At 47.6% G+C, this 27,697-nt stretch overlaps 2 protein-coding genes across 3 annotated transcripts; both read right to left on the bottom strand.

The window, feature by feature from the left end:
- Nucleotides 1-6,114: 6,114 nt before the first annotated feature.
- Nucleotides 6,115-22,164, bottom strand: PPIE (peptidylprolyl isomerase E). 2 transcript variants are annotated; one of them, XM_082447871.1, is made up of 10 exons: nt 22,113-22,164; nt 20,966-21,064; nt 19,140-19,183; nt 18,414-18,440; nt 16,856-16,937; nt 16,227-16,327; nt 13,878-14,001; nt 7,826-8,011; nt 6,641-6,783; nt 6,115-6,465 (listed from the first exon to the last, which is right to left on the bottom strand). In XM_082447871.1, exons 1-10 carry the CDS (start codon nt 22,141-22,143, stop codon nt 6,397-6,399), a joined length of 906 nt encoding a protein of 301 aa, XP_082303997.1. In that variant the 5' UTR covers nt 22,144-22,164; the 3' UTR covers nt 6,115-6,396. The 2 variants fall into 2 exon arrangements, with proteins under 2 accessions (XP_082303997.1, XP_082303998.1); XM_082447872.1 differs by lacking the exons at nt 19,140-19,183; nt 20,966-21,064; nt 22,113-22,164 and having other exon boundaries at nt 18,370-18,426.
- A 32-nt stretch (nt 22,165-22,196) lies between these two features.
- Nucleotides 22,197-27,401, bottom strand: LOC309653643 (polyadenylate-binding protein 4). The gene is made up of 3 exons (XM_082448185.1): nt 26,360-27,401; nt 26,115-26,245; nt 22,197-25,852 (listed from the first exon to the last, which is right to left on the bottom strand). Exons 1-3 carry the CDS (start codon nt 26,400-26,402, stop codon nt 25,763-25,765), a joined length of 264 nt encoding a protein of 87 aa, XP_082304311.1. The 5' UTR covers nt 26,403-27,401; the 3' UTR covers nt 22,197-25,762.
- Nucleotides 27,402-27,697: the final 296 nt, after the last annotated feature.

Raw genomic sequence — 27,697 nt, forward strand, 5'->3', positions numbered from 1 at the left:
CACCTGGCGCCTGCGGCGGTGGTGGAACTCTGGCCTGGTGGTCTGCGTCCGCAGCAGGGTCCTACCCCAGCCCCCTCTCCAGAGGCACGGGCTCACCGTTCTTTGCGGTTGGCAGAGAGTCCTGTCTGAGGACCTGCCCTTGTCCACTGCTGGCCCAGCTGTGGGCGGATGTGGGACGAGCTCAGAGGCACCTGGAGCCCAGGATGGCCACCCCAGGCCCTTCACCGTCCACAACAGGGTCTGGGGATGTGTAGACAGGTCCTGGTCCATCTCCAGTTGCCTGCCCTTCCCAGGTGCAAAAGTGGGCATTTCTGGGCACTTCTGTTAGAGTGTGGAGTTGCCCTCGGTGTGCTATATTTGTGGATCTGAATTACCAAACCGCTGGCCACAAGGAGGCATGTGGGTCACCTCCAGAAAGAGCTAAATGAACAGCATGATTTAGGGCCAAGGCCGATGGCATTCATCTTCCCTGTCTTCCTCCCTTGACCTGCCTCTGCTGTCTGGGGAAGACGTGCACTTTAGGGAAACAAAAAATCTTGGGGGCTTTATTGACCCCATCTGGTCACCATGTTGAACCATCAGGAGTTCAGCTCTGTGGAAAAGTTTTTTTGCTGAGCCAAGTACGGCGGATACGGCGGGTGGCCCAGGATGACAATGCCCAGCACGGGTGACATAGTTTCCCGTAACCTTCTGCACGGCAGTCATCAATAATCAACCTTGATATTTTTTCTTTCAAATCTGGATAGAATTTCAAAATGACCAGCACAGAACTCCAGGTGGCCACCACCAACAGATTAGAGTTGGCATGTGGAGTGAAAACTACCTGCCATCTCCTGCTAAGGAGCGATCCACTGCCCCCAGTGCTCTGGGACACTGGGCAGCCTGGGGCAGGCGTGGAGTGAGGGCAAGGCTTCTTTGCACCTGCCCGTGTCCAGAAGCTGTCAAAAAACAGACTGGTCACCCAAGTCTGCGTCACCTGTGTGCCCAGGAGCCCTGTCCTGTTTCTTGGGGCCTGTGAGCCAAAGAAAAGGCCCCCGTCCCATGGGAGTGACAGACAGCAATTAAGCTGAGCTGGGTGGGGAGGTTCCCGGAAACCACTGCTCTCCTTGGAGCGGCCGCTGGCAGTTGGAGTGTTTATTTGATTTCTGATTTGGTAAGCCTGTAATTTACCTGGTGGAGCAGACTGCGTCCAGCTGCCCGAACCCTGAAATACTGTGTCATTAAAAGCAGAGCCTGGGCCCGCCCCAACCCACGGGCACAGCCCAGGACGTGCAGCCCTGGAATTCACTCTGCGCTCCAAGGAGGGGCTCCGGGAGCGCAGGTCTGGCAGCAGGGGTGGAGGCTGGGGCCTTGCTGCAGAACAGCAGCCCCTCCGCCTGGACCTGGGAGGGCCTCTGGGAGCCAGTGCACAGGAAGAGACCCTCCCCGTGGACACAGGAGACTGGAAAGTGGTGAGCTCCCCATGAGTGTAGGGATCTAAGCTCTGGCCTACATGTTAGGGGACATGACTTGGTGGCTTCCTCCTCTGGGTCTATTTCCCATCTGTAACATGAAGCATGGACTTTTTGATCTGAAAAGGCCCTTCAGCCAGGGAATCTGTCTGCCAACCCTGTCTCACACTGAGCCCAGAGGCAGCTTGCTAACCCTGAACACGGAGCTCAGGTGGCCATCACGAATCAGAGCTTCCACATAACATGGAACCTGTTTGTTATTCTAGTACTTACCTACCAGTTCTCTTCCCAACATGGAGGATTGTCTCTTAGATAAATATAAATCTTAAATTAGCAGCTTATTTTGAGAACTAACATTTTTCACTTGAAAATTTTTACTTGTAATTTTCTGAATTTTAATTTTTTTTTATTGCGAAAGTGGAAAAATCAAAACATGTTAGCTCACCAGCTACAAATTACCAAAAAAAATGGCAGTCTTAATGGTAGTTTCATCAATGACTACCATTAAAATGGAAGAATTGACAACTAATTTTTTATTTTATTTTTAATTTTTTTTGACAATTTTTTAATTTGGTATTTTTAGGCCCAGCCAATGATTAGCTTGGTCGGGTACACCAGGAATGTCTGTCATATTATCCAAAGGTTGGTAGATGTGGAGTACACCTCACCTACCAATCAAGCTGTGCACAGCAGGAGTAGAGTTACAATCCTTTTTCAAGCAGAACAACTGAAAAACAGTAAGTTATTGCTTATGTACCTGGCCATCAGACTTCCAGCAACTTTTGCCATCCAATTACCAAATGAAATCAAATAGGAAAAGCCCTGAGGAGTGGAAGAGTTGTGAATGGACATGAAGCCCATGTATGTTATCCCGAGAGTTATGTTTGCTTAGCCAAGCAATGCAGCTGCAGTACTCTTGCTCAGGGCCTGGCTTGTTTACCTGGCCAGACTAGAATAAATAAGGGTGGTCAATTCAGACCCACTGACAGCAATAAGAAATCAGTGACAGTTGATAGGCAGGGAGGACACATAGGAAAAAAGGCTAAGGTGAAATGCACAACAGTTTTGGTGTTTGCAGTGCAATCCCGGCCTCAAGACCAAGTCATCATAATGTGAGGTTCACTGTCTTCAAACTAAGATAGGGTAGTAACATGTTCTGGAAAAATCCCTAAGAAATAGGAAAAAAGGCAGCACAGCAAGAGTACAGATTTTTGGAGCCAAATGGATTTGAATCCTGGTTCTTCTTCCTCTGTAGAGCAGGATACTGGCTTTCCTTCCAAGCTATTTAAAAAGATCATATATGGACACAAACATTTAGGACAACATCTGGCATATAAATGCTTAACAACTGGTACCCGTTGGTATTATTATAAATGAATTTGCTAGTTTTGAGCCCCTTCCGTGCTTGTCCACTAAACCTTTTCTCCTCCCAGAATGTATTCTGTGGTGTTTTATTTCAGAGCTGTGCTTTTCCAACCGCAATCCTTTTGAGGGCAGGACTTGTGTTCTCACCTGCTTTAAAGGCCTGGGACAAATGCCCGGTTATGCCGGCAGTGGCCAGGGCTGTGACACTGTGCTCTGTGTTCCCAGAGACACGGGGATCCCAGTGGCCTGCTGAGGGCACTCAGCACCACCAGGTACCCTTTTGGCAGTTTAAACAGGGGTTGTCCATCCCAAGTGTTATTCCTTATGGGGAGGCCTTTTGTGAGCACTTGACCCACTTTTTAAAAAAATGTGCTTTTCATTTATTACAAAAGTAATGCAGTTTTGGAGAAAAGTTTGGAAAAAACAAAAAATAAAACAATTCAAATCACTATAATCCTCCAAGTCAGATAAACATGCTAGAAATATTTTGTTGAATTTATTTCTAGGCTTTTTTCTTAGAATACATATAAAATATAGATGTTTACATATTACAGATAGGTATTTGTACAAAATTGGGATCATACTGTATTACATAAACTGCTTTAGATGTGCTTTTCCCACTGTATTATATGGTGTAATTTTCCCCGTTAATAAATATTTTTTGAAAATATGGCTGTCTAGTTTTCCATCACCTGAACTCCGTTAAGACTCAGTTTTCACCACTAAAAAGTAGGTCCCACAACCTCTTTCTTGTGCTGGCAGCATCTGGAGCAGACACGCTGTGAGGAAGTTCAGCAGTCAGGACTGCTCCCGGGGCTACACCCCCGGGTCTGTTCCTCCATGCAGCCGTCACAGGGCCTGCACAGATGGGGCCCGGCCCTGGAGGAGCTAGTGAGGGGATGCATGAGCAAAGCCAAGCCCCGTGTTCTCAGTCCTGGTGCTGGAGCAACAAAGCAATGGAAACGAGGACGGGGAGGCAAGGCAGTCCCAGGAAGGCAGCTTTGACCTTCAGCCTGCAGCAAAGGCCCCACAGCGCCCTGGGTCCACTTCCCACAGGCCAGAGCCCTCCTGAGCAACAGAGGGTCAGTGCTGTGCTGTGACTGGTTGAGCGAGGTGGCTAGGCCACTGCTCCCCAAACTCTGGGCTCCCCGTCCTGCCTGGCAGAGTAGGGCCCAGACCAACCATGGAGACCATGACTGTCTCCCCACAGGCCTGGGGTTGTCCTGCTGTAGACTGAGGCTAGAGCTCAGGAAACACCCCAGGACTCCATTACGACTGATGGGGAGATGGCCACGCTTCCAACTCCAGCTCTGCCACGTCATCCTGGGTGACCTGAACAGTCATGTCACCTGAGCCTTGGTTGACCTCTGCACAAGGTTCTGGTGTGGAAACAGTGAGTTAACACCTGTGGACACCCAGAGGGGCACTGGGAAGGCCACTGTAGCTCCAAACCCACTGAGCTTCCCAAGCTGCTGGCTGGTCTCAACCTCCCTAGGCTATCAGGAGTCGGTCCTCTCTCGGAGGGCTGGCTGTACTAAGCTCCTCATATATATCCTTTCTTGGCTCTTATAAAAGCCCTGAAGTCACTGCCATCACCCTGCTTCACTAAAGCCTGCCCTAACGCTGTGGGCAGTCAGGCAGACTGACCTGTGACGGCCACAGTCTGCACTCAGAGGGGGCGCCTGGGCCTTGAGGTGGGGGGTCTCTTTCGGCAGCTCCATAAGGATCAGGGGTCACTGTGGTACATCTGAGGCCCGAGGAGACAGAAACCTGGTCAACTGCAGCAAAGGGGGCTCAGCTGAGGGCCAGGAGTCCACTCGGCACATGGGAGCCAGAGGTAGAGCCAGAGTGCCATCATCCCTCAGCAGGAGCTCTCCTGGGGCCACCAGGGCCAGGGGACAACAGGCCACACTCCTGCCTCGTCCAGATTTCTACTGAACATGAAGAAGCCCAGCCGGGTAGACTCTGAATGGTCTGAGTAACCCACCCCACAGGGAGGTATCTAGTGGCTACAGGGCTCAGTCTCTGCTCAGTGCCTTCAGTAGGTCAGGATTTCTTTAAAGGCACTTGGCTGACCAGTCCATGGAGGGGGAGCAGAGAGAAACCAGCCTGACTTGAGCTCCAGGAAGTGGCTGCACACAGGGACCAGACTGTGAGCTCGGCATGGGTGAGACCACTTGTCTCATCAGTGGTCAGCAAACTTTCTGCAAAGGTTCAGATAGTAAATATTTTAGGCTTTGGGACGGTGTTGGTTAATTTTGTGTCTATAGCTAGGCCATGGTATCAACTTTTTAGCCAAACACCAGTCTGGATGTTGCTGTGAAGGTATTTTTCAGATGTGATTGACATTTACATCAGTAGACTTGGAGTAAAGCAGATGACCGCCTCATAACGTGGGTGGTCCTCATCCAATGAATTGAAGGCCTTAAGACAGAAAGGCTGGGATCACCTGAGGAAAGAGGAATTCTGCCTCCAGACGGCCTTTGGACTCAAGCTTCAACATCAACTATTTCCTGGGGCTCCAGCCTGCTGGCCTGCCCTGCAGCTATCAGACTTCTCAGCCAGCATGACTGCAGAGCCAATTCCGTGAAATAAATCTCTTTCTCTATGAACATACATGCACACCCTATTGGTTCTGTTTCTCTGGGAACTCTAATACAGGGACCATACAGTATCTGTCACCAATTACTCAACTCTGTCACTGCAGTGAGCAAGCAGCCACAGACAATATGTAAACAAATGGGTGTGCCTATGACCCAATAAAACTTTATTCACAAAAACAGGTAGTGGGCTGGATTAGACCCAACGGGTTTGCTGACCTCTTGTCTCCTGACAAATAGGTACAGCATCTGGCATGGAGAAGGCATTTTGAGTAATAAAATATCATTTAAAAAACCTGTAGAATGAAAGTGAGCAAATAAGCAAATGAATCACGGAGACTGAGCAGTACACCCACTGGCTACGAGACTGGCAGAATGATTTGGGAGTGGAGGCACTGTAGATAGGAACTTTTCCACTGTCTTTGATTCCCCGGGGGCCCGGGTGGCCGCCCACCTCAATCTGCCGCAAGACATCCAGGCCTTCCGTGATCTCCCCAAATACCACGGTCTTGACAATGGTCTGACAAGGTTATCTGGCTTGAAGATATATCACCCGACATCTCAGGGAATTGTCGGAGGGAAGAAAGAAAAGCTGTGGGGAAGACACTATTTCCTATTCCTTCACCAACCTGTCTCGGGGGACAGTTTAGCTTTAGGTGTAACCTCTGACAACTCCCAGGAACTAGCTGGAGGCAGCAGTACAAAAACTAGAATTTATTTTACCAGAAGAAAACGTCTAGGATCCATACAAGTGGGCCCAGGAGAGGCCCTGGCCTGGAAAGGGCACGCACAGCCGTCCACGGTGGGGAGGGCAGCACCCTGGCCCACGGCCCCACTTGGGGAAGAGCCAGAGGCGGCCCAGGCCATGCCTGCAGAGGAGCTGCCCCACGCTGACCCCAAGGAAGGGTCAGGACACAAAGCCCTGCTTGCTGCAAACGGGACACCTTGGCTGCCGGTTCCCCGGGCTGACAGCTCCCCTCTCACACGTACTCCCCACAGTCGGAGATGATGACCTTCTGCTTGGGTTTCCCGTCCTTGCTGCCCTGGGCCTTTGCAGGCAAAACAGAAGAGGAGGAATCAGGGGAGGGAGGGAGGGTGGAAAGGAAAGGGCAGCTCAGGATACCCGCCCCCCAGCAGCAGCCGTGGCCTCTCTCTCCAGGCCCTGGAGCCCCTGCTCCTGCCCTCCCACACGGCTGTGCCCCGGGGGCCCGGGCGGCCGCCCACCTCAATCTGCCGCAAGACATCCAGGCCTTCCGTGATCTCCCCAAATACCACGTGCTTGCCATCCAGCCAATCCGTCTTGTCACATGTCAGGAAGAACTGGGAGCCATTGGTGTTTGGGCCAGAGTTGGCCATGGAGAGCAGGCCTGGGGGAGATAACAACCACGTCGGCCCCCTCCACCCTGCTCCCGGCCCTCAGGATGTCTGGGAGTAGAGGGAGGAGCGTAAATGCTGCTGGGAGGGGGAGTGGAATGAGGACCCGGAGCTGACTATTGGCACGATGGAGGCTGCCAGCATCTTTGAGAAGAGTGGCTTCAGTGGACAGGGGGCACTAGAAGTGTGTCTAGAGGGGGACAGAGAGAATGGAAGGCAGGGAGTCTACATAACTTTTTCAAGAAGTTTTGCTTACAAAGGGGACCAGAGGCATGGGTGACAGCTGAGGGGGTACACGAGTCAAAGATTTTTTGGAAAGACTGACGCTGCGCGCTTTTGTGCTGATGGACTGATCTAGCAGAGCAGGGGAAATGCATTACACAAGGCTGCAGGGGCACATCCACAGAAGCCAGGTTCCGAAGTAGGGGAGAGGAGTAGGGGTCCAGGCCACGAGCAGAGGAAAGACAGCTCAGCCCCTGTACTTGGAGGGAAGTCAGAGCGGGCATGTGTGGACAGATGCAGGAGGCCAAGCATCAGCTGAGGCAGAGGGTGACGTGAAGGCTTTGGGAGTGAAGGAAGGGATGGAATTGTTATCTCTGACCAGGACTGAGTGTTAACTAGGGAGCTCTATCTAGTACAGCTGCCGAGGGCCTCCTGCAGAGCTTCGGTCATAAATTTCAGTACAGTTCTGTGTTTTTTCTAGTTGCTGGGGGACCAACCACTGAAATTTTTTACTTGAAGAGTCTGACAGAGCGAGGCGGGTAGTGGGGCTGAGGGAAGACAAGGGCTTACACTGGCCGACCACAGAATGTAAGCTAGGTCGACAGGGAGTGAGGACGTGGTGGGGGGACGGGCAGTACATGAATGGAAACAAGCTCACTCTGCTTAGCCAGGCCGAACGCCTCTCCTCTGTTCACTGGGTGGGTCTCCTCCAGACCCCCAACCTGTCAGCCAGAACCTCAGCCCATCACTCCCCCCACACAGTCATCCTGCCCAGCCCAGCCCACCGATCACCAGCCACTGATCGGGTCCCACCTGGTGCCGTGTGTTTGAGAATAAAGTTTTCATCGTCAAACTTCTTCCCGTAGATGGACTTGCCCCCAGTGCCATTGTGGTTGGTGAAATCGCCGCCCTGGCACATGAACTGGGGGATGATGCGGTGGAAGCTGCTGCCCTTGAAGCCAAAGCCCTTCTCGTGGGTGCACAGGCAGCGGAAATTCTCTGGCACCGAGAAAGGAAAAGGTACCCGGGTTAAAAAACAAACCAATGAAACCTCTAACTGGGCTCTGAAAAACTGTTGTATTTGTTTAATGTTCACATTTTCACCTCAAAATATGACATGCTCATTATAAACCTTTGAGACACTGACATCTTGAAGGACTAGAGGGAACTCTAGTTAAAGGAGGAGTGAACACATGCATTCTAGCTCTGTTCCACGCTGAATTGGCAGTAAAGCGATTTTTTAAAAGAAAAACCAAACAGGATCTTAGAAAAAAACACAGGGGCAACTCTTTGTGACTCTGGATTTGGCAATGGTTTCTTTCTTTTTTTTTTTAATAAATTTATTTATTTGTTTTTGGCTGCGTTGGGTCTTCATTGCTGCGCGCGGGCCTCTCATTGCGGTGGCCTCTGCCGCTGCAGAGCACGGGCTCTAGGCATGCAGGCTTCAGCAGTTGTGGCACACGAGCTCAGTAGTTGTGGCTCACGGGCCCCAGAGCACAGGCTCAGCAGTTTTGGTGCACTGGCCTAGTTGCTCTGCAACATGTGGGATCCTCCCGGACCAGGGCTCGAATCTGTGTTCCCTGCACTGCCAGGCGGATTCCCAACCACTGCGCCACCAGGGAAGTCCCAGCAATGGTTTCTTAATTGTGATACCGAAAGTGTAGGTAACAAAAGAAAAAATAAGCAAATTAGACTTCATCAAAATGAAAACTTTTGTGCATCAAAGGACACTCTCAACAAAGTAAAAAGGCAACTCAGGGAATGGGAGAAAATATTTGCAAATCATTATCTCTTAAGCATTTAACAGCCAGAATATATAATGAACTCCTACAACTCAACAACAAAAAGACAAACAACCCAGTAAATGAATAGGCGAAAGACTTGAATAGACATTCCTCCAAAGAAGATACACAAACGGCTCCTTCCCCTAAGCACATGAAAAGATGCTCCACATCATTAGTCCTTAAGGAAATGCAAATCTAAACCACAATGAGATCCATTTCACATCTACTAGGATGGCTATAATAAACAGAAAACAAGTTTTGGTGAGGATGTGGAGAAATTAGAACCCTAATACATTGCTGGTGGGAATGTAAAATGGTGTAGCCACTGTAGAAAACAGTTTGGCAGTTCCTCAAAAAGTCAAACTAGAATTACCATATGACACAGCATTTCCACTCTTAGGTAGGCACCCAAAACAATTGAAAACAGGGATTTAAACACATATTTGAGGACTTCCCTGGTGGCGCAGTGGTTAAGAATCTGCCTGCCAATGCAGGGGACACGGGTTCGAGCCTTGGTCCGGGAAGATCGCACATGCCACGGAACAACTAAACCCGTGCACCACAACTACTGAGCCTGTGCTCTAGAGCCCACGTGCCACAACTACTGAGCCCACATGCCACAACTACTGAAGCCTGCAGCCTAGAGCCCATGCTCTGCAACAAGAGAAGTTACTGCAATGAGAAGCCCACGCACTGCAATGAAGAGCAGCCCCCGCTCGCTGCAACTAGAAAAAGCCTGTGCACAGCAACGAAGACCCAACACAGCCATAAACAAACAAACAAACAAACAAACAAATAAATAAGAAAAAAAAAACCAATCCTGATGTCCAGGCCACAGCCCAGACCAACTAAATCAGAATCCCTGGGAGTAAGGCCTGGGCATCAGCATTAAAAAAAAAAAAAATCTTTGAAACCTAGAAGACAAATAGATGAGCCATAACTGATACAGCAGACCTAACAAACCTGAAGCTTAAGCTGGTAAAGCCGAGAGCAATTCGATTTATGCTGCAGAAATGCCAAAAGCTCAGAGACAAGAATGAAGATGGCTCTAAAAACAGTAAGTGTGGTTGAAAGCCTGTTTAAAAAAGTAGCTAGCCTCCAGATCCTCTCTCTTCCCTGGCCCTGGCTGCCAGCTGGAGGTCTACCTTCTGGTATGTTAAAGCAGAGGGTCTATGCTCTGGGATGCACTACACATAGCCGAGGGTTGAAGTACCATAATGACAAATGGAGATCAAGTGAAGTTTATATACTGTTCCCACCCCCCCAACCATGATGGCAAAGAGCTGGAAACAGGACCACTAGCAAGAGACTAGAGTCTTCTCTGTGGACTCTGCTTTGTCCAAGAGACTACAACTCAGGAATACTTACCATCCAGGGTCCAAGAGAGAGAGAGAATCACCTTGCAGTGGAAGCCTCAGTCAGCAAGCCTTACCGATATCTAGGGAGTTTCCAAGCAGATTTTTAGGGCCCTAGTCTTAAAGGCATCTAATGTGAAAAGTAAAGACCAAAACAAGCAAACAGACCAATAACAAACAAAGCAAAAACAAAATTTTAAAACTCCGAAAAAAGTAACCTGAAACATAAGCTGTGTAGGAAAAAGAAGCTTTAGTAATCTCCCAAGATGAAATGGCAGTACGTGCATGAAATAAGCACAGGATGCTATGAAAAAGGACATTTAGGAAGGTTCCAGAATGAGAGAAGAGAGAAATCAGAAGGGACAAATGCAAAGAAATAATCCAAGGAAATTTTCCCAAACCAAAAGATAGGACTGCCCTGATTGATGGGTGTGGTGTGCGGAATAACGGCTCCCCAAAGATATCTATGTCCCAGTCCCTGGAACCTGAGACTATGTTATGCTGTAAACAGCAAAAGGTACTTTGCAGATGTGATTAAGATTATGGACGTTGAGATGGGGAGAGTAGCCTAGATTATCCAGGTGGGCCTAATACAATCACAACCTTTCCCATCTGTAGTCAGAAAGAGAGTTAGAAGTGGATAGAAGAGGAGGCAGGAGAGAATCGAAACATGAGAGGGACTGGATCTACCACTGTTGGCTGCGATGATAGAAGAAGGGGACCACAAGCCTCTAGAAGCTGGGAACAGCCCTCAGCTGGCAGCCCACATGGAAATGGGTACCTCAGTCTACAGATGCAGGAAATTGAATTCTGCCAACAACCTCACTGTCTCTGGAAACAGATCCACCCCTAGAGCTTCCAGTAAGGAACGCAGCAACCCAGCCATCATCTTCATTTTAGCCTGCTGAGACCTGTGTTGGACTTCTGCCCTTCATAACAGTTAAGATAATAAATTTATGTTCTTGTAAGTTGCTAAGTCTGTGATAATTTGTTACAGCAGCAAGAGAAAACTAACATAATAGGGCCCACTGAATATCCAGCATGACGAATGGAAGGAGATCTATTCCAAAGGCACACTGTTTCAGAACACAGGACAAAAAGGCCCTCCAAGCCTCTGGACCAGTGTTATCTAACAGCTATTAAGCATTTGGATAGTGTAACTGAGGAAGTGAATTTTAATTTTATTTAACTTGAATTAATTTAAACTTAAATAGTCACACGTGGCTAGTGGCTACCATACTGAACAGCTCAGCTCTAGGCAGAAAAATTTAAAAAGGTTTTGTATAAAGGACCAAGAATCAGAATATTAGACTTCTCTACAATTTTACAACCAAACCATCAAGTGGGAAAGTAGATATTTTCACACATCAGTCTCAAAAAACTTACCCTCCAAGCTCTTTTCTCCAGAAGCTACAGAAGTATGTCTTCTACCGAAACAATAGAATAGACCAAAAAAGACAACAGAGGTTCCAACATAAGCGAAAATAGGAGATCCTATGACAATAGCTATGCAGTGGCGCCTGGAAAGCAACTGGTCCAGGCCAGAGGAGGTCATAAGGCTCCAAGGAGGAACAGTGAAATTGACAGAATATCTGATGTATTTGAACATGATGAGAGATTTATATAAGCAGGAGAATTTCGGAGAGACTCAGGAATATATGCACAGAAGACTAAGCAAATGTGAAAACAAGACAATTATGAATTCCAGGGAAAACAAAGTGCTCTGTATGAAAGGAAGTTATCACAGTATGATGCTTACACAGTTAGAATAACCTATGACCTCAACAAAATTATGGTAACAATGTAAGGAGGATGAAGGAGCAGGGAAGGTGATTTAAAAAGCTAATCCCTTATCTTCTGAAGTGGGAAGCCAATAGATGTCTAAAATGAAAAAAACCCAGAAAGTAGCAACATAAATCTGTTATCTACCAACATGGAGGTAAAAACCTAAAGAATCAGCTAAGAGTTGAAATTGGCTGCCTCTGAGAAGCAGCAAAGGGGGGAATGGGGCAGGATGGGAGGACAGCATGGGGGCACTGCTGTTTTTCAAAACAAGCTTTGTGGAATTAACATTCTAAACTATATGTCTATATAATAAAATTTAGATTAAAAGAAGAATAAATAGAAGTCAATATTTAGCAAATGAAAAATACTCAAGAAACTGTAAGTTAACAGTAGTTACTTCTGAAGAGTAGGACTAGATGTGGAGAAGAAAGAAAGACTTAGGTTTTCAATTCATTGCCTTCAATACTGTTGGAATATATTTATGTGTGTATACTTTTTTTTTAAACCATGAATACACATTTACTTGTATTAAAGAAAAAACTATTATTAAAAAGTAGTAAACCAGGGACTGCCCTGGTGGTGCAGTGGTTAAGAATCCCCCTGCCGGGCTTCCCTGGTGGCGCACTGGGTAAGAATCTGCCTGCCAATGCAAGGGACACGGGTTCGAGCCCTGCTCCGGGAAGATCCCACATGCCGTGGAGCAACTAAGCCCGTGTGCCACAACTACTGAGCCTATGCTCAAGAGCCCGCAAGCCACAACTACTGAGCCCACGTGCCACAATTACTGAAGCCTGCGGTCGGGTTCGAGCCCTGCTCCGGGAAGATCCCACATGCCGTGGAGCAACTAAGCCCGTGCGCCACAACTACTGAGCCTATGCTCAAGAGCCCGCAAGCCACAACTACTGAGCCCACGTGCCACAATTACTGAAGCCTGCGTGCCTAGAGCCCGTGCTCCGCAACAAGAGAAGCCACCGCAATGAGAAGCCCATGCACTGCAACAAAGAGTAGCCCCCGCTCACCGCAACTAGAGAAAGCCCGTGCAGCAACAAAGACCCAACGCAGCCAAAAGTAAAAACAAACAAATAAATAAATAAATTTTTTTTTAAAAAAAAGAATCCACCTGCCGGGCTTCCCTGGTGGCGCAGTGGTTGAGAATCTGCCTGCTAATGCAGGGGACACGGGTTCAAGCCCTGGTCTGGGAAGATCCCACATGCCGCGGAGCAACTAGGCCCGTGAGCCACAACTACTGAGCCTGCGTGTCTGGAGCCTGTGCTCCACAACAAGAGAGGCCACGATAGTGAGAGGCCCGCGCACCGCGATGAAGAGTGGCCCCCGCTTGCCGCAACTAGAGAAGGCCCTCGCACAGAAACGAAGACCCAACACAGCCAAAAATAAATAAATAAATAAATAAATAAATTTATTAAAAAAAAAGAGAATCCACCTGCCAATGCAGGGGACATGGTTTCAAGCCCTGGTTTGGGAAGATTCCACATGCTGTGGAGCAACTAAGCCCGTGCTCCACAACTACTGAGCCCACGTGCTATAACCACTGAAGCCCGCGTGCCTAGAGCCCGTGCTCCGCAACCAGAGAAGCCACTGCAATGAGATGCCCAGGCACCGCAATGAAGAGTAGCCCCTGCTCGCCCTGCTCGCTGCAACTAGAGAAAGCCCGCGTGCAGCAATGAAGACCCAACGCAGCCAAAAATAAATAAATAAAATAAATAAATTTATATTAAAAAAAAGTAGTAAACCAGCACCTCTAAAGCTTGAAAAATGCATGCTCTGACTCATCTGTTAATAGATCCCAGGATCTGAGATGCCGCAAATCAACTCAGGTCAGAAACAACGTCAAGGACACAAGAACTAAGGCACTGAGAACCTTGGAAAGGCTCACTGCTCAGCTCCCAGCTTCCCGGCCATCCTGACCGGAGTCCTGCTCACCTGCTGTCATGGGAACGATGTCTGAACGCAGCAGCATCTGGATGCGGCCTGCTGGCTTGTTCCCAATCTTGATGTCCATGTACACCTGAGGGTTTGACCGGGCCTTTTTTACAGCGGGCTCTCCCTAGATGCAGGAGAAATGGCCAGGTTAGAGAGAACAGCCTGACTCCCCGACTAGGAGAGCGAGTGTTCTTCTGAAGACACCCCAGAACCCACTGTAGCGAGTGGGCTGAGCAAGGCACCAACAGGGAAGGCCTTGGGTCCTGATGGGGCTGCAGAAGGCGGAGGCCACGGCCACGGCCCCCAGCTGGACACCCAGTGACAGGAGACCTCAGCACCGTCTACCTGGAGCACCACCCCTCAGGCATTTTATCTCATCTCACTGCCTCAGACACGTCAGCTCGCTCCGCCTTCACCCTCCCCTGCAGTCACAGAACAACACTTTTCTGGCCCAAAACACACAACTCTCAACAACTTCAAGCCCCAGTTCAAGCCCACCCACCTTAGTCAGTTAAACAGACCCATTTCTGCAACACCACCCCCTTCCTCTATGCTTGGCCCTGCATATCCACAGGCTGGCTGCAGTGGAAGCAAGGAGGGCCTAAGTGCTCAGAATGGAGGTGGTTGGGACCTTGCTTTATACTCCAAGTAGACAAGGCTGGGCAGAGGAGATATTTATTACAGCTGTCACATTTGCTCCAAAGAGAAAACTCAAGTGTTCTTGTTTGTGCTTCAGTTTAACAAACTCGCTGAGGTATCACGCTGGGCACTGAGGATACTGTGACTATTATTTGCTGTTAACAACAGCAGTAGCATAGTTGTAACAGCAAATAGTCACATAGCACTTGCCATGTACAGGGTACTATTCTGAACGTTTTAGGTTATCAGCTCATTTAATCTTTACAACCACCTGTGAGATCAGTGCTATCATCATTCCCATTTCATAGATGGGGAAACTGAGGTACAATGAAGTTCAGTAACTTGCCCAAGGTCACAGAAGTGCTAAGTGGTGAGGCTGGAATTCACACCTAAGCCCCTCCACCCCCCAACCAAGTCCATGTTCTCAATCACATTACCCCACCTCACATTCCACATTTTTATTAACAAGGCCTTTATTAATACGAGGCCCCTATCCTCACAGAATTTACTGACTAGAAAGGGAAAGGCAATAAGCACTTGCGTAGCCTTTACAAAAGCAAAGACATACAGAGAAATACAAAGACTGGTTTTAGCAAGAGCGTAAAGTGGGGACTGCAAGGTGAGAGGTGGGCAGGGTCAAGGTCAGGAGAGTCCCCCTGCGACTTTATCTCCTGGGACAGGTGATGGGCAGCCACTGAAAAGTTCTCAGCAGGAGAGTCAGATGATCCATGATATGCTCTAAAAAGATCATTCTAGCTGCCTTTATGAAAGACGGGAGGAGAGCAAGACTGCAGCCAGAAGGCTAGTTAGGAAGCTATTGCAATTATCCAAATGAGACGAGAAGTTACATTGGGACGATGGAGTAATCAGGGGAGGATGGATTCAAGGAAGATTTAAGAGAAAAACTTGGCAGAATATGATGTTCTGGCTCTATTTTAAAGAGGGGTCTAGAGTGACCTAGGGTTACTCCACTGACTGTGAGGGCCATTTATGTGCTCTGCTTTGCATCTGGATTTCTGGCTTAGGTCAATGTGGATGGATGGTGGCAAGTTGGTGAGTTTGAGAACACAGGAAGAACGGGATTAGAGAAGGGAGGGCGAGACTTGCAGCAGAAACGTCTGAAGCTCAGGACTAGAAACAGAGGCCAGGAAAGTCAACAGCACAGGAGAGTGACTGCCACTGTTCTGGCAGAGAGGGGAGAGGGCTGCTGTGAGTCAAGAAATTCAGAAGAACAACGTTTACAAGAAGGGGAGAGGCAGCCTGAGAGGCAATGGTTAGAGAGGTACGCCGAGAATCAGGAGGAAGTGCCAAGGCGGGTTCTCTGGAAGGCAGAACCTCAAACCTGTGCCCAGGCTGCTGGGAAGGTACCCCCACCCAGCCCTGCCTCCCCTGCATCAGGACAGGAAGCTCCAGTGAAGGGGGGACTGATGAGGAGGGCTGCAGTGGTGCGCTCACCACCCCTCCTCACCTCAGGCTTCCTCCTCGTCGGTGGCAATCACAGAACAGAACCCGAGCAGAGCTGAGAAGCTCCTCATGCAGAGCACAAGGACAAGAGGCCTAAAGCTTCCCTTTAGTTCACTCATTAGCACCTCCACCAAAACACTACAAGTTCATTTTTCATTCTCTCTGCTTTTGTATATATGTTTGCAAATTTCCATAAAAACCTAAAAAATAAAGTCTCTCGTGGGAAGTGTCAGCCTTCAATCTCACCTCCTGGGTTTCCACTTTGGGAGGCTCTGACCCTTCTTCCTCTTTATTTTCCTCAAGAGTCTTCCCAGAAAACTTCTTCAACCAGTCGTCATCGGACCAAACTGAAAGGAAAGAGGCAGGCAAATGAGAACAAATTCAAGCTATCAGCCAGCTGCTAAGTAGCTGCTTTGGTCAGCAAAGCAGAACATACTCTGTGGCCCTCTCGGCCAGAGGACTCCACTTTGGGAACTCCCACGGGTAAGGAAAGTTCCCACCTTTCAGGGACTGCCAGCCCTGAAGCCCGGCTCTTAGCAGGACTAAGTGAAAAAGCTATTCCCCAGGGTAACGTGCAGCCTTTGCCAGTCCCAGCCCTTGACGGAACCTGCCAGGAGTGTTCAGAAAACGGGGACAGGTAAGAGATCAGGCTGGGTTTCTCTCATAAAGCAAACAATTACCCTGGCTTGGCTGAGAAGCTCAAACTCTTTTTATTTCCCCAAAAAGGTGGCGCGTGTCCTTCGCCAGTGTAAACCACGCTCTACTCCTGTCCACCAGAGTAGCATTCAGCTCCCATGTCCAAGCAAATCGGGACAGAAAGGCAACCAAGGCCAAACTGGACGATATGGTGGGGAATCTGTATTGCTCCCACTCGCCTGGTCTGGAAGAGCCTTCCTTAATCCTCATGGGTTTTGCCAAATTGACACGAATTGTCCGTCCAAAGAGCTCAGATTCATTCTGAAAAGATTGAAAATCCAGCTGCTTAAACTCTGTTAGGTTAAAACAAAGTCAGACAGCTTTCCATATCCTTCTAAAAAATCCGAGACAAGCTCATGACTTGTTCTCCCTTAACTCCTGAGCCCCTAGCACCCAAGCTATGCACCTGCTGCAAAGCAGCCTGTAGGTTGCAGGGAATTTCCTCCCTGGAACCATCATATACCTCCTTTCTTTCTTTTCTTTATTTTTTTTTTTTTTAAAGTTGAAGCATAGTTGATTTACAATGTTTCAGGTGTACAGCAAAGTGATTCAGTTATACTTTACATATATGTGTGTGTGTGTGTATATATATACACATATATATACACACACACACACATATATATATATACATGTATATATATATATTCTTTTTCAGACTCTTTTCCATTGTAGGTTATTATAAGATATTGAATATGGTTCCTTGTGTTATATAGTAGGTCCTTGTTGTACATCTATTTTATATATAGTAGCGTGTGTCTGACCTTTGTTTCAATACCACCAATGACCTGTGCTTCCAAAGGTGACTCTGGGTTCAGAGCACTCTGAAATTACAAGGATAAATGCAGTTTCCAAGTACCCGAGTTCACCTTCAAAAGTCAAGATCAGCTTTAAGTGGTGAGAAATGATCTCTCTCTCTCTCTCTGAGAGCTGGGGCATATGTTTGGTGAATGGGAAACAGAGAACAGGAATAAAGGAAAACCTTATTATCCTAAGATAATTGGTACCAGGAAAGGTCACTTAATGTGAATTCACTTAAGGCAGTGAAGAAAATTTCATGGTAAAAACTGAAGGGAAAAAAGATTGATTGGGAATTTACTGTGATGAAACTAAAAATAATGAAAATAAATTTCTTATAGTTAAAATTCAGGTTTAATTTGATTTATGTGCTAATTTATAGGACAAAGATGTAATGGATGCTGATTAATCTGTAGTATTTTTCCAACAAAATACTATCAACATTATGATATTTTTGCATTTCTTATCTGATGTGAAAATCATAAGCATCTTGAAGAGGGAATACATACTCAAGAGCTACATCATTTTCCCCAAGGAGTTCTCCAGGCTATTCCAATCATTTGCATCAGTAGCATAACCTATCTTTATCCTTGTCGAATTTCTCTTCTCAATTGTTAACGGGTCTAACACTTCATGAAATCCTGCCTCTTTTGTAAAGTATGCAACTTCATTGTGCAATCAATTTGCATTGTGTTTGCAATTTCCTATCCTAGACACGGGCAGCCAGTGAGAGACTGGTCAATAAGGATGGTTAGCATTTACATTATTATCAAATTGATCAAAAGCGATCGATTCACAGTGAATATTTTCACATGATGATAATCTGTACTTCCCCATGCAACCTTGTAACTTTGGAGGTTCAGCAAACTCATGTATGAATAAGTGCCCTCTGTACCAGCAAAAAGCAACTTCTGTAAGAAGGAGGATTCCTAGCCATACCATGTTGTCGATAGCTGCTGCAGCATCCTGCCAAGGAAAGACAAGGTACAAGTTTAGGCTTGCAATATATGTGGAACCTAGAAAATGGTACAGATGAACCGGTTTGCAGGGCAGAAATTGAGACACAGAAGTAGAGAAAAAATGTATGGACACCAAGGGGGGAAAGCGGCGGGGAGTGGTGGTGGTGGTGGGATGAATTGGGAGATTGGGATGGACATGTATACACTGATGTGTATAAAATGGATGACTAATAAGAACCTGCTGTATAGAAAATAATAATAATAATAATTTATTTAAAAAAAAAGTTTAGGCTTGCAGTCAAATGCTTCTTGTGGTGTCTAAACATACTCAGTAGCCAAAAAAAAAAAACAACCTAACAGGAAAAGGTCTATTTATACTCCTTGCCCAGGTTGTATGTGTCTAACAAAGTGCACTTCCTGGGTGACTTCAGCTATTGGCTATTTAGTGGAAGACAAAGAAATAATCACCAGTGCCGCAAGAGCTCTGCAGAGCAAGAGGCGCAGGACCTGGCAGGTCTGCGATGTTAACCACAGCCTACAGTTTGATTAAGTGAGGGAAACTTTCCTTCAAATAGCACTTCTTATCTCTCTGGAAGCATCAGCACGAGGCCCCAAAACCCAACCAAATGGAGAACAGCTCCCTTTGTAATCAGTAACAATAATAACACAAGCCAAAGACTTAACATAGGTAACAGAATTTTCTCACCTCTGCCAACTCAAATTCAACAAAAGCAAATCCTCGATGTTTTTCTGAAAAAAGGCAAACAAAGCCAAGCAATTATCATGTGGGGCAATGGGAAGAAGCAGGTGGTCACAAGGAAAGTGAAGTCAGTTGCATGCCTTATCCATTCATTCGAAATTCTACACAATAACTATTTAGGAAGAAGGAATCTTACTCTTTGATTCTTTCTAGTTTAAATAACATTTCAAGCAATATTAAACTGTTTTGTAGTGAACATAGCTGAATAATCAACTATAGTTTTAATCTCTAAAAGCAGCATTCAATTCTTTTACCAAAGCCAAATTAAAACCTTAACCTTTGCGTGCAGGAGCTAGAAAAATGAAGTCATTTAACCTATCAATTATTCATTCCAAGCATACATTTTGAACATCAACCGTGCATAAACCATGAATCCTAAAACCTGGGTAAGGACGCTGTCTTTATCCTCAGCAAAACGCTAATCTAAGCAGAAAGGCCAAGTGCACAACAACACTAGTTTAATTAACCAATTAACCTTAGAGAGTCAATATAACCTTATCATTTTTATAACATATAAAGATCCCAGGGAGGTTAAAATTATATGCAAGGTTGATGATAGAGCTGAAACACACAACTCGACTCGGGACTCAGTAGAGCATAGGTTGCTAAAACCTCAAAACACGTCTTAGGACTTAATGAAGCTCAGGTTCTTTTGTCTTGGCCCAGAAAGAATTCAGTGAGAAGCAAAGTGACAGGCAAGAAGTGACTTATTAGTATAGGACGCTTGTGAGAGATACAAGGGGGCAGGAAAGAGAGTGCCCCACAGAGAACTCAGTGGGCTACATACAGTTTTATAATTAAAGGAAAAGTGGGGAGGGGGAGAAGACCACCTTCTTCCTCATTCTTCGAGTCTTCCATAAGTAACTCCTCCTACAGGTTGGGCAAGGGAGTTTTTGACCCTATCTGGTCCAACCTGGACTGTCATGGCGCTATGGAAATGAGCAAAAAGGCGGTAATATACACTAAAATATGGTAAATCACCTCAGGTTTCAACATAATGTCACCTTTCCCCTATGTTTTTGTTTTTAGTGTGTGCAGAGAAGCATGTCCTAGGGATCATTAACTTACTGATCTCAACCAGCAGGATGCAGGCATCACTGACTTGATGTATAGTTTTGTTGTTAAGCAAGCCTGCTTGGTTTCACGAGTTAAGCAAGCCTGCTTGGTTTTGTTGCTAAGCAAGCCTGCTTTCTTGAGTGATCATTAACTTACAGGGGTCTCCCAAAGTTCCCTCTCTATCTATGATCCCCTAGTGGGATTTCTAAACTAGCTGCATACTCTATCCCTATCAGAGCTGGGCCTAAAACTCCAATCTTAAAAATGACAACAAAGGTTAAAATAGAAAACTGAACTACAACTGTGATACTAATTGATGGAAAGCTTACCCCCAGGTACACAGAGGCTACGGCCCCACTGTTGAAGCTGGGCTTTCCTGCTACCCTGTTTAATAGCACAGCCGCCAAGAAGGGAGCAGGTGCGGTAGAGTGCCTGGCAGGTAGTTTGAAACAACAGATCTCCATGTAGCTCAAAACCTATCTTCCTACTGGCTAACTGAAAAGTTTGTCTTTGCTCAAATGCAACAGATGGGACTCTCTGCAAAGCATGTTACAGCTCACAACCACAAGCCTCAGAACGGTCCTTCTGCATCAAGATCACTGTCATGCTGCCAAGTGCATATTTAGAATGCACTGTGATATGACTTAAAAAAAATTTTTTTAAGTTCTTTTCCTTGCAGGAGGATTCTGAGCAGGCGAGACACTAAAAAGACTTACCCGTTTCATAATCCAGAGGAATCTGGATATCTGTGATGTCTCCAAAAGGGATAAAAGCAGCATGAAGAACTTTGTCATCCACCTCCTCTGCAAGTCCACCTGCAAAGAAGCCAAGGGCCTTCTGAGACACTGTCCTCTATTCTCTCAAGACCCCGCCCATCTTGAGAAGTCCCTGCTGTAAAGTTAGCATGCTACCACCAAGGGGAGGGGTCTTTCCATCCAGTCCTTTGGGTTCATAAACATCCCCCTCATATGCTCCCTCACACCTACTTATGATGCAAACCCCTCTCTTCACCCTTCTTTCAGACCCTCATCTAGCCCCAGGATTACTGCAATAGCTTCATAACTGACCTTCCTCTCCTCCACAAAGCCAACCAGAAAGATCCCGGGAACGTGCAGATTTTAACCCATCACTTCCCTGGTTAAGCTACTTCAAACGTTTCCCACTGTTCTAAGGATAAAGTATAAACTTAGCAGTATACGCAAGGCTGTTCATAAGCCCCTGCCCACCTCTTCAGCCTCTTTCCCTTTGCTTCCCCGCAAAATGATATACTTGCCTCCAAGTGTCAGGCTATTTTACACCTTTGGGATTTTGCTCCCTTTCAGTAAACACACTTGCTTCTACTTCGGCTACCCGGCTAACTCCGGCTCATCTGCGGCGTCACCGCATCCTCAAAGCTTGCTCTCACCTCTCCAGATGGAGGGGTCACTTCTCCCCGCACCCAGGCCCGTATCACCAGTGTCCGTCCCCACCAAAGCGCTCATCAAACTGTGCTATTGAGGTTATTCCCATTTTTAGCCGGCTAGTCTGGGAACTCTTTTGCTTAGGGCAACAGCGGGGGCTGAGCCCTCACTGCTGTGAACATAAAGTGAATGGGCGCGAGGATTCAGAGGTCCCTAAGATTCCTCCACCACTGCCCCAGGCCCAGGAGGTGAAGAGATTCCTGTTAGAGCTTGGCGGACTTGGAAAGAGCTGCAATGACCGTTACGTCTCAGGCTCACACCCTGAGGCCAAGCAATACTGCCAAAGATACGGCCTAGACAGCTGCTCGCCGCCCTCCGCGCCCGGAGACCTGTCCAGCTCCACGCCACGACCCACTAGCGGCCCGGTTCGCCCAGACTCCACCCAGAGCCCGCGCCTGCTCACCCACGTACAGCACTCGCTTGGTAGTAGCCATCTTGCTCCAGCACTCTTCCGCCGGAAGCCTACGCTCAGCCCGCCCCCTTCTCCAAGGCCCCGCCCCCGGGTACCGCTCTCGCAGACCCCGCCCACTCCCGCTTAGGCCGAGCCCGCCTCCGGCTCCCTTTGAGCGGCGGGCGCCGAGCAGGTGTATCTCGGTGGGTGAACAGACGTGGTCCCGGCGCTGCCCGTGTTCCGTCGTGCTGAAAACAATCCTCTGAGGAGTCAGCCGGGGTCCGCAAGTAATAAACTACCAACAAACTACGGTCCGCGGGCCATCCCGCCCGTCTGTTTTTGGACAACCCGGGAGCTACGAATGGTTTTTACATTTTTAAAGAGCTGGAAAAAAAAAAGGTAAGTAAAAGAAACGAAACACGAATAATATTTCGTGACACGTGAAAATTATATGTAATTCAATTTTCATTTAAAAAATTCCAAAAAAATTTTATTGGAATCCAGTCTTGCTCATTCCTTTTAGTATTGATCTGTGGGTGCTTTCAGGATGCAAGGGCAAACCCAGGGCCTACACAGCTTGAAATATTTACCATCTGGCTCTTTGGGAAAAGCGTTTGTTGACTCTTGGAATAAATCAACTAATACATAAATCATTGATTGACTTAAGTGGTACAAAATAATGGGGCCACTTATTTCAGATACAGCAGTTGGTTAAGACCTCCCTGAGGCCACATTTAAGCTGAAACCTGGAGGAAGAGGAGCCAGAGAGAGGATGGAGCAGGGAAAAGGGTTTCAGGGAGAGGAGACAACTTCTGCGGGTTAAAGGAACTGAAAGGCCAGGTGTGGGAGTTGGGGAGGGGAAGGGCATGAAACATCAGGCAGGAAAGGTGGGCAGGGGCTGCTTGATGCAGGGCCCTGTAAACCATGTGGAGGATTTGGGGGCTTTGAGAAGCTACTGAAGGTTGTGATGGGGAGTTACATGGTCACATTTATGTTTTAAAACAGTGCTCTGGGGGACTTCCCTTGTGGTCCAGTGGTTAAGAATTCACCTTCCAATGCAGGGGACACGGCTTCGAACAAAGAGCCTGCGCCGCAACACAGAGCCCGTGTGCCAAAACGAAAGATCCCGCGTACCACAACTAAGACCCGACGCAGCCAAATAAATAAATAATAAATAAAAAAATAAAACTGTGCCCTGACCACTATGCCCAGAATGATTTGGATGGAAACCTGGAGACCAGGAGGTTAATGCAGTCGAGACTAAGGAAGAGTTGATGGTGGCTCTCTCCCTCCGGTCCGCCCTCTGACTTGTTCCCAGGATGATCTTTCTTCAGAACAAACCTCAACTCTCTAGAGTTCCCTTCTTAAATCAGTGCTACTGATGACAAGGCTCCTAGAGCCCTTCACAAGGGGCCATGGCCACGTCAAGTCAAGCCCTACCAACACAGAAGCCCTGGCCCTTACCATGTGCTTGATTCTCTTGCCTCTGCCTCTGCTCATTTGGTTCTCTCCTTTCTCTGTCTGGAGGCATCCACCTGTCCTTGTTGGAGGTCCTACTTACCCCTCAGAGAGGTGCCATGGCCTCAAAGTCCAACAGTTGACTGAAACACACTCTGTGACTGTAGTCATGTGTGTGTCTGTCTCCCTCTTTGACAACAAGGCCTGTGCCTGCTGTGTTCCCAGAGCTAAGCAGTGGATGCACACACAGCCAACCTCAGCATCCTCAGGCCAAACCAGAGGGGTACCACTCATAGAAATGAGGCTGTGAGATCTGATTACAAGATCCCCTTGTGAACCTGTCACTACTCCAGACCAACAAGGTCACTCTTGAGAGGAACCTGACCAGATGTCCTTTATGTGAGTGTGGTATAATATATATATATTTGGTCTTTGTCCCCAGTACCTAGCACAGAGCCCCTAAAACCCCTGAAATTTCCTGAATGATAGGAGGGCCTTTTTGTTGTTGTTGTTGTTGTTAATAAATTTATTTATTTATTTATTTTTGGCTGTGTTGGGTCTTCACTGCTGCTCACGGGCTTTCTCTAGTTGTGGTGAGCGGGGGCTACTCTTTGCTGTGGTGCGCGGGCTTCTCATTGCAGTGGCTTCTCGTTGTGGAGCACGGGCTCTAGGCATGCAGGCTTCAGTAGTTGTGGCACGCAGGTTCAGTAGTTGTGGCTCGCAGGCTCTGGAGCACAGGCTCAGTAGCTGTGGCGCATGGGCTTAGTTGCTCTGCAGCATGTGGGATCTTCCCGGACCAGGGCTCGAACCCCTGTCCCCTGCCTTGGCAGACGGATTCTCAACCACTGCACCACCAGGGAAGCCCTAGGAGGGCCTTTTTAAATTCATAATGAACCCTTTTGACCATACCTGAGTTTACCCTAAGGAGATGACGCATAGTGGGGTCCTGTATTAGTTAGGGATCTTCAGAGAAATAGAACCAATAGGAGAAATATATATACATCATATAGATACATATGGAGAGATTTATTATGAGAACCAGGGGAGCCAATTGTATAAATCCCAGTTCAAGGGCAGGAAAAGATGAATTGAGATGTCTCAGCTTAGTCATTTAGGCAGATGAAAGGGCTAATTCTCCTCTCCTCCACCTTTTGTTCTATTTAGGCCCTCCGTGGACTGGGTGAGGCCCACCCACCTTACAGAGGGCAATAGCATTACTGGGTCCACTTATTCAACTGCTAATCTCATCTCAAAACACCCTCCCAGACACACTCAGAAACAATGTTTAGCCAAATATCTGGGCACCTTATGACGTAGTCTAGTAGATATATAAAATTATCCATCACAGGCCCCTAGATAGCTTCCAGATGGGGGCTGGTCAGCAGAGGAACCAACCACATGATTAGAGGGTTGGAACTTTCAGCTCCAACCCCTGACCTTCAGGGAGGGGAAAAGGGATGGAAATTGTGTTCAATCACCAATGGCCAATGATTTAATCAATCATGCCTAGATAGTGAAACCACATGTAAAAATTCTAAATGCGGTTTGTTTGGGGAGCTTCTGGGTTGGTGAACACGTGGCTGTGCTGGGAGGGTGGTGTGCCTGGAGAAGGCAAAGAAGCTCCGCATCTCCTTCCTCTGACACCTTGCCCTATTCTTCTCTTCCATTTGGCTCTTCCTGAGTTGTGTCCTTTATAACAATCTATAATCATAGGTATACCTCTTTCCTGAGTTCTGTGAGTTATTCTTGCAAATTTTCAAACCTGGGGGGGCGGTTCATGGGAACCCAAATTTGTAGTTGGCTGAGCATAAGTGTGGGTAACATAGGGACCCCATTTGTGGCTGGTGTCTGAAGTAGGGGCAGTCTTGTGGGACTGAGCCCTTAACCTGCGGGGTCCGTGGTATCAGAATTGAATTGAAATGGTGGGTCCCCGCTGTTGTCAGAGAATTGTAGAATTGGTTGGTGTCAGAAGAAAACCACAGTGGAAACTGTTGTTTGCCCTTTATAATTCACAGCTTATCCCCTCCTTTCTCTAACTTCAGATGACAGATAAGGCACAAAGGTAACAGGATAAGTGGGCAGGATAAGCAGTAACAGAAGCAGGGCTCTCTCCGTGCCCTCCTCCTTCTGCCTTTTTAGGATGATGATCGTAAATCAAAACCATCGCAGGAAATGAAATAGCCAAACATACGGTTTGTCCTTGTCTAAGAGGTAGCAGTAGCAACAGCGCCCACCTTCTGGGCAGCTTCTTTCTTGGCATGATGAGCCCGTAGGACCACCACAGCTTCATCCACCTGTGAGAAACTCCAGGTGGTCAGTGACATCTGAGGAGAGCCCCTCCGCCCCTCCCTGGCGCCCGGGCCCAGCGGTGGCCTCTCCTGGTGCTGACCGCCTTCCCAGATACCCACGTGCCAGCAGCCCTCAGGTCACAGGCGAGGCACGAGGAGGTCACGGGGCAGCAGACCCTTCTCTCTGCCGCCCCTGGGTGTCCAAGGCCACCCCCTGTCCCCCTGAGCCGAGTGAGCGGAAGCCGCGGGGGTCTGGGAGCCTGCTCACCTTGGAGCGGAGAGACTCGGGGGACTCCAGCATGTGCAGCAGCTCCGAGTTGTCAATCTCCAGCAGCATCCCCGTAATCTTCCCAGCCAGGTTTGAGTGCATCGTCTGGATGAGCGGGAACAAACGTTCACCTGTGGGAAGGTATTCCGTGAAAAACCCAGTGGCATCCCAGTAGAGAACGGACGCTGGTGTCCAGGTCAGTAGCAGCTCTGGCCCCCTCTTCTGCAAGCACGTGGGTCACTCACCCAGCATCTGTTTCTGTTCCTGGGGGGTTGCTGCGGCCAGCATGGAGGCGGTCAGCGGCTCCTGCCCCTGCACGTGGACCGCAGGCTGGGGTGCCTGGGAACCAGGAGAGGCGGCGGGCTAGCACCAGGGAAAGGACACTTGACAGTGGTCGAGGTTAGGACAGTCCAACCATTCAACACCTGAATGCTACTATTCAGCATGCCAGGAGAGGAGGACGAGAGGTCCCTGAGCAAATTCAGTCCACTGAGAGGGGAGTGGTGGGAATATAAAAACTATATAGATTCCTGTGTACATATTCAGGTATGTAATACAATGCAATACAGTCAGAAAGGGGAGGTGAAATGAACCCATAGAGAACACACCTGCTCTGTGTCAGGCCTAGTGCTAGGCAGCTATTTCCTCAGATATTTAGTTCTCATAAACTTTTTCAGGTAGAGATTATCACCCAATTTTATCCATGATGCCCAATGAGGTCAAGTCATTTGCTCACATTAGCAAAATTAAAACTGAGTATTGAATTTGTTTATTGAACATACAAAGTTACAGCAACTATCTTTAGCAGTACAGCTTTTTTGTAAAGACCATTATTTACTTTGGAGGGACTCCCAGAAAAGACTGGGCCCAAGGGCATGCATTTCAGACCAGTTATAATTATTATATACCATACGCCCTCTCTCATAAAATGCTCTATAGAAACCTGAGATGTTTGTAGACATCAATGTCTAGATGCTTCTATGGGGTCAGTGATGATCTGGGGCATAGAAGCAGGGCCTTGCAGGCTATAGAAAGGATTCATGCATTGCAATGTTTGAGCTCAATTAAAAGAATTCTAATAGTAATCGCTTCACTTGTGAAGAAGAATAAATCCAAAGGAAAGGTGTAAAAAGAAGAAACGATTCATATCTTTTCAACAGGGCATTACATTTTGGAACTCCCATATTTAGAGAGCGTTAGGTAGGTGAAGTGAATGAGACAGTGGGCCACGTCCGTTTCTCTCCTGCATTTCTGAAGGGAGCAGTTAGACACTGTGCTCACATTTAGCACGAGTTGTATTTAGTTTTGTGTGTGTGTCTACTTCTTAAATCCCCTTTCTCCACCGCAGAAAGAGCATTTTGAGAGCAGAGTCCGTGTCAGTTTGTTTACCGCTGTGACACCGTCCCACTCGCAATTCCTTGGCATTTAGTGGAGTTTTAATACCTGATGAATGAAGCATGGGATGTGGGCTGCTGACACTGGGGTGCATTTCCGTGGAGCGAAAGCCCAAGGAGGAGCACGGGCATGAGTGGTGGCTCAGGTGCAGTGGGAACCCCTAAGGAAAAGAACAAGCCAACTTCGAT

This window comes from Balaenoptera physalus (genome assembly GCF_965194825.1).
Source record: "Balaenoptera physalus genome assembly, chromosome: 1".
NCBI classification, from domain to species: domain Eukaryota; kingdom Metazoa; phylum Chordata; class Mammalia; order Artiodactyla; family Balaenopteridae; genus Balaenoptera; species Balaenoptera physalus.